General features: G+C 37.0%; 1 protein-coding gene across 2 annotated transcripts; it reads left to right on the plus strand.

Annotated features, from left to right (window-relative positions):
- Positions 1 to 2,133: 2,133 nt before the first annotated feature.
- Positions 2,134 to 5,607, plus strand: LOC140826205 (protein OCTOPUS-like). 2 transcript variants are annotated; one of them, XM_073188391.1, is made up of 2 exons: positions 2,134 to 4,418; positions 4,847 to 5,607. In XM_073188391.1, exon 1 carries the CDS (start codon positions 2,365 to 2,367, stop codon positions 4,408 to 4,410), a length of 2,046 nt encoding a protein of 681 aa, XP_073044492.1. In that variant the 5' UTR covers positions 2,134 to 2,364; the 3' UTR covers positions 4,411 to 4,418; positions 4,847 to 5,607. The 2 variants fall into 2 exon arrangements, with proteins under 2 accessions (XP_073044492.1, XP_073044491.1); XM_073188390.1 differs by having other exon boundaries at positions 5,119 to 5,605.
- The last annotated feature ends 1,224 nt before the right edge of the window (positions 5,608 to 6,831 follow it).

Raw genomic sequence — 6,831 nt, forward strand, 5'->3', positions numbered from 1 at the left:
CGAGAAGTTTTTGATCTTATAATTTATATATAATTCAATAACAAGAATGAGCAAGAAATTAAATTATTAGAAAGAAGATTGCAAAAAATACAATAAATTTTTTTTTGATAACACGTCTCGTTCAATCAATCGTATATATTTTCGAAAATGGAAGGATGCAATGTTGACATGTTGTGAATGGGCAGAGTCCTTTCTTTTTCTAAACCGACTCCCCAGGAAACACATTTTGGACTTATATCAACATGTCCCCGCTGTCCTTCCTTCCTTTTCTCTTTCATATTTCACATCTTCACAGTTTAAAACGAGTTTTTTTTTGTAACTCAACAAAAGAATATATTTTATATACAATATTAATTTTGCAACTTTTTTTTTTTCATCTGTAAAGTTAATTGATAAAGTCCAAGCCCGAAACTCACAGTAAGCCGACTTTATTCCTTTTTCATGTCCCACTTTTTTAACCCTGAACCATTTTTTTTTTTACCACGGAATTAAGAACTGGAAGAGCCGATTTTTTCCACCTAACTTTTGATGTAAAGCAAGCAATTATTTCCCATACTTTGTACCTTGGCCTTCATGCATTAACCGACGTTGTCATTCATTGATAATTATTTCTTATATTTTATAAATTATATACACGTTAACGAAGATTTTTCTATCAATATGACAAGAAAAGATCAAAACTTACGCGTATTTCTTCAAAATATTGATTTCTCATATTTTCTAAATCCGCAATATTTCATGAAAAAACCAGAAGTTAAAAGCGAAGCTAAAATTAGCAATCGAGTTTCCAAATTCAGTGATCGTATTATTCATGTTCCCCTTGTTGGCATAGCGTTTGGTCCCAAGGTGGGAACATAAAAAAATCCAAATATATATGTTATGATGCTAATATGAAAAAGAAGGAATAGAGGAAATCCACCAAACTAATTAAAGGAATTTGATCAGTTTTTTTTTATTTTTATTTGTTTCAGAAAATGGAAAAGAGACATGAATAAAGAAGGGCCAAAAAACAAAAAGAAATCCCAAATCAATAAAAGGAAAAAAGATAAAGCAAAGAAAGCGATTTGAGAATGCAATAAGATTTGGGATGGAACGGAGTGCGGTATATGGCGTGATTTGCTTTTTCGCTTTTTCTCTACATAAATAGTCTTTTTTAAAAAATTCTATTTAGAGAACATATCTTGTTTGGATTAAAAAAAAGAGTAAATTTAATTTTATCCAATGTGATACATATTTTGTTCGATGTTGCGAAAGATGCTTATGTAATAAGATGATTCGAAAATCTAAATGTTTAAATTCGACCAAAAATAACGTATTTCTTTTTGTCGGCCTGTTTTCACCAAACGATAATCATTATTTTCAAAATCGAAATTAAAAAAAATAAAAAAAATATCAAAGATCGGCCTTGTTAAATTTTGGAACGGTTCAGATCAGGCAAAACAACTTGTCGTACCCATTAGAAAGCCATTAGGTTATATAGTTAATTCTATTGAAAACTCTACTTTATGAGGAATTTATTATTAGAGTAACGTCTTTAGCTAATCAAATCATTATTATTTCTTTTTTTTTTTTACGTGCAACTCCTAGTTAAGATTTTATGTATAGCAAACTCTATTTCTACTCTTACAATTCAATACAATCAAAAATTAAAGAAAAATATGTGTGAGACGGTCTCATATGTTATATTTTGTGAAACATATTTTTTTTGAGTCATCTATGAAAAAATACTACTTTTTATACTAAGATTATTACTTTTTATTGTGAATATCGGTAGGGTTGATCAGTCTTACTAATAAAGATTTGTGAGATCGTTTCACAAGAGACCTACTTATTAAAGATAAATCATTTGTGACAAAAAAACTAATTTCAGTGATGATTTATGCTATTAAGATTTGACATTTGTGTGAATCTAAATAAGGAAACAAGATTATAGATTAGAGTGATATTATTTATTCTCTATTTTATCATTAAACGAAGTAGCATACGAGCAATACAAATTGGATTCTAGAAAAAAATTGACCTTTACGTTATTTTATTACAAAATCAATTGAATTTGAAGACAGTAAAAAAACATAGATTTCAACGGAAAAGTAAAAAAAAAAATGATAACTTGAAGAGAGAGAAGTGCACTTCTCTCCCCTCTTGAATTCCTACCTCTCTCTCTTTAATGCAATTTCCTCTCTTCCTCGCTCGCTCAACCGTCAAGAAGGAGAAAAGTCCCCCCAAACTGGAACCCCTCCTTTCTCTCTCACACACTAGACACTCACCAAGACACGCACTCGAGCGCATTGATTGTGAGATGCAATGCTTAGTTACTAACATGAGCGGGCGGTGTAGCTGTGTGCGCACTCACTTCCAACGGTTATGAATCCCACTTCTGCAGACCCAACAGCGCCTCCGCCTCCTCCGCCGCAGCCGCCGCGCTCTTCCTTCAGTTGTGACCGCCACCCGAACGAGCAGTACACCGGGTTCTGCCCCTCTTGTCTCTGCGAGCGTCTTACCTTTCTAGATCACTCCTCCTCCAACACTCCCTCCTCCTCCCGCCGCCCCTCCTCAGCTTCCGCAGCCGCGGCCACCGCAATCAAGTCCATTTTTTCGTCCGTCTCGAAAGCAAACAGCGTCCCTCCTCCTCCTCCTCCTCAGTCACAGCCAGTTAATAAGGCCTCAAATCCCAATTCATTTTTGCCCGAGCTACGTCGCACGAAGTCCTTTTCGGCTTCCAAGAACGAAGCTTTAGGCCTTTCTTTTGAACCGCAGCGGAAATCTTGCGACGTTAGGGTAAGAAACACTCTTTGGTCACTCTTTACACTTGAAGACGAGAATAAAAGTACAACCAATAACAATAAAGCTTCCTCTTCTGCTGCTTCTTCTCATCAAAACCTCTTGAGTAGCCAAAAAACCGAATCTTGTATAGTGAATAAGCCCGTATTGGAGGAAACAGAGAACGATGAAGATTTTAATGACCTTGAAAATGTAGAGGATGTTGTTGCTGTCGTGGATGCTGCTGGCGGCGGTGTAGATGGAGATGATATCATACCCTTCCAAGTTTCCGATTCGGAAAATTTGAGAAATGTGGTTGAGGTTGGGGTCAATGGTAGTGAGATTGTGGAAGAAGAGGTGTCGAGAGTGAATAATTCTAAGCCTATGAAAGACCATATAAATCTTGATAATCAGGAAAAGAAGAGTTCAGGAGGGGGTTTTTGGGCTGCAGCCTCAGTTTTCAGCAAGAAATGGCAGAAGTGGAGGCAAAAGCAGAAGATGAAGAAGCAGAATAATGGCAAAATCACAGCTACATTACCAGTGGAGAAGCCGATTTCCAGGCAGTATAGAGAGACACAGTCCGAGATTGCTGATTATGGATTTGGGAGGAGGTCTTGCGACACTGATCCCCGATTCTCTCTAGATGCTGGGAGAATCAGTTTTGATGATCCAAGATACTCTTTTGATGAGCCTCGAGCTTCTTGGGATGGATATTTGATTGGGAGGAGTTTTCCTAGAATGGCACCTATGCTTTCTGTGATGGAGGATGCCCCTGCTGTGCATGTATTGCGCTCGGACATGCAAATTCCAGTTGAGGAGGGGCCATCAAGAAATTTTGTAAATGAAGATGATAGTGTGCCTGGAGGGTCTTTGCAGACCAGAGAGTATTATTCCGACTCTTCGTCAAGAAGAAGGAAGAGTCTTGATAGGTCTAGTTCGATTAGGAAGACTGCCGCTGCCGTTGTAGCTGAGATTGATGAACTGAAGATGGCGTCGAACGCCAAAGTATCACCCACTACTATCGACTACTTTCAAGGGACAAAAGTGTTGGTTGGGGAAACAGATTTGAGGGATTCAAATTCAAACTCTTTGAGGGATGATTGTTCCGAGACTTTTGAATTGGGTAGTGTATTTAGGGACAGTAGCAGTTCTGTAATAGCCAATGGGGAGAGGAAGGAGTCGAAGAAACCTAGGAAGTGGAGTTGGAGATTATGGGGATTTATATACCGGAGAAATGGTGGTAACAAAGATGAAAATGAGGAAAGAACGAGTCAAGCGAATGGAGTGGAGAGGTCTTTTTCCGAGTCTTGGCAGGAATCTAGGAGGGAAGGAAGTGTAGATATGAGAGGTGGATTCAACAGAAATGTGCTTCGAAGCAATAGTAGTGTGAGCTGGAGAAATGCCCCTCAAGTTGGTGGATCATTCGGGAGTGTGAGGCATTCAAATGTCGAGATGAATGGGCACGGGAGAAAGAAGAGGGATGAGTTCGTGTTGGAGAGAAATCGGAGTGCAAGATATTCTCCAAACCACATTGATAACGGACTCTTGCGTTTCTACTTGACGCCAATGAGGAGCAGCCGGAGAGCGGGACTTGGTAAAGTCAAGCCGAACCACTCACACTCAATAAGAAGCGTCCTTCGGCTGTACTAAGATTCAAGGTCCTCTAGTTTTTTTGATTTAACGTTGAATTCCAAACTCTATTCCTGTTGTTTACAGATGCTTTGATGATTTATGGGGTTATCAAATTTTCGATAATGAGGAAATCTCATGTTTTAACTTGCCATTTTTCGGGAATCAAGTTCTTATCTTTTATGTTTATGATATCATGATGACAGTTTCTTTTCATATGAATACTATAGAAATGTGAAAACGGAACATGAATGCCTATGATTTTAGTCTTATCTTCTCATATTATTATTCCTCTTGAACTGTATGTTTTCTTTTATTTTAATCAAAACTCTTGATAAGGGAATAAATAGTTCAATGATATTCTTTGCCAGCTTTATGAACATCAACTCTTTTTCTTGTTCCTTTGTTACTCTCTTTAAAAACATTTATCTACTTTCTTGATTTGATGTATGCAAAGGGAAAATCTCGGGATAACTCGCCTTGATCAGTATGGTGAGGGACACACACCGGGGTCCAGATTCAATAATGCAAATCGCACATCAACAAACTTTTACAGTAGAACATACTCATCAAGTGCTCGGCAAACCTTCATTAATCAGACAAATTTACCATGTTCTCATATGTGTTCATCATATTTTGGCTGATACCATTCACTAAAGTTTGCGCTTATTTTGTGTCAAACCCGTGCTTGTTTGTGTCTCTTCTTTCTCAACTGAATTCGATGAACAGGACTACACCGTGCACCACCATGAATTTGAGGACCATCATCCGTGTTAGACCTCGACAAACCATGTCGCCAATTTGACAGTTAAGTTCGGTTTCCGGTTTCTCGAAAAGACTGGGATGTTCAGAGCTCCAAGTTCTGAGTCGGTTTTCGCAAGCTTGAACTTATTTCTTGGACCTATTTGCACGATCAAACAGATGTTTTATTATTACCTGGGGGACAGTGTGTACGAATCAGTGCTGTGCATTAAAGGACCGATGAATCAGAATCTATCTAGCAGCCAGCCACGAATCACATAAGACATCGTCTGTATTTGTCAGAATTTTTTCATTATTGTCATATTCTTCACTGAGGAATCTGTACATCTCTCAAGTGTAATTGGTCAATCATGAAGTATGAGAATCTGGGTAGTTTTGTTTAATCTAAATGGAAAACTCGTTTCTGAATTAAATGATACGAGTTTTAACATTTCCTAGCAGCAATCTGTCTGTTTCTTGCTGTATTAAATTGGGAGATTATATTCTGTGCCACTAATATTAGAATGATATATAATTTTCGTATAAAGTATAAAACAATGTGCCAATGGAGCATTTTCTGTGCTACCATTCATTTCCTGAAATATAATGTTATCCCCCAGAAAATATACTAGGGGCCTATACGATCTAATTGAATCAGGGAGACTTAAGATATAACCGGGAGTAGCTTAAAACAATCCGTGACAATGGTTGCAAATGAAGCACACATAAATCCTTGGAAGCCATTGCCCATGTTTCCTCTCATTAACCATTCTAGTCAAGTTTCTGGTCTATCATTGGAATTTTCGTAAGCCGACTTGCGAACTTTTTTATTTTCGTTATATATCTATCGGATATTTTATGATATAACATATTTGACTAAATACAATACTCAGTGAAAAAGGTTTCCAGCAATTATCTTCATGGTACAATAAATGATACTACAGCTACTTATATTCAATTAACGAAATTAAATATGAGCTTGAATACTAAATAAAAGTCAATAAATGATCGATGGCTTGTAATCCATCTGATATCAAAGTGTTAAGTTTGGAACTAAAAAAGTTTGGAACAAGGTTTTGGTTCGATAGCTAATTGCAACAAGCAGCTCGTCCAACTAAAAAAAAAAGACATTAAATGCAAATTATTTTAAAAAAAAATTGTCAAAAAGGGATTATACTTCACAATGCAAAAAATCGGGGATGGAGTGTGAAACCAAGAGAGACTACTAACTAGAAACGAGTTTTTATTTAGTAGAACGATAATTGAAGATATTAAGAAGTATTTGTTTTCATGAACCAAGAATAACAAGTAACGACAAATATTTAAACTGTTTATTTTATAATCTTGGAACCTGAATCTTTCACATGTTTGGATTGAACTCAACAGTAAACTCGGAGAAACTTTTAAACACGCGAGTCATCGATTAACATGTTACTTTTCTCCTGGTTACCGTCTCACCGAGATGCAACCAGAACCCAGAGAAACCTCGGGTTTTCGGAGTGTCGAGTCTATAATTTTTCATATGGACTGTACATGTTAATTTTTTTTTTTTTGGAGAATTGGATCTACGCGAGGACAGTGACACTACCAACTAGCAAGAATTCTACTCTCCTTTTTAATACTTGGTGAGCCTCGGTGTGACCACTCGATGTAGCACGATCGTTGGATCACAAATTATTACAAATCCTATGATAAACACAA

Source organism: Primulina eburnea, chromosome 3 (assembly GCF_022965805.1).
Source record: "Primulina eburnea isolate SZY01 chromosome 3, ASM2296580v1, whole genome shotgun sequence".
NCBI lineage: Eukaryota > Viridiplantae > Streptophyta > Magnoliopsida > Lamiales > Gesneriaceae > Primulina > Primulina eburnea.

Excerpts from the sequence above, each read along its gene's own strand:
- LOC140826205 (XM_073188391.1), top strand. The coding sequence starts at position 2,365 with ATGAATCCCACTTCTGCAGACCCAACAGCGCCTCCGCCTCCTCCGCCG.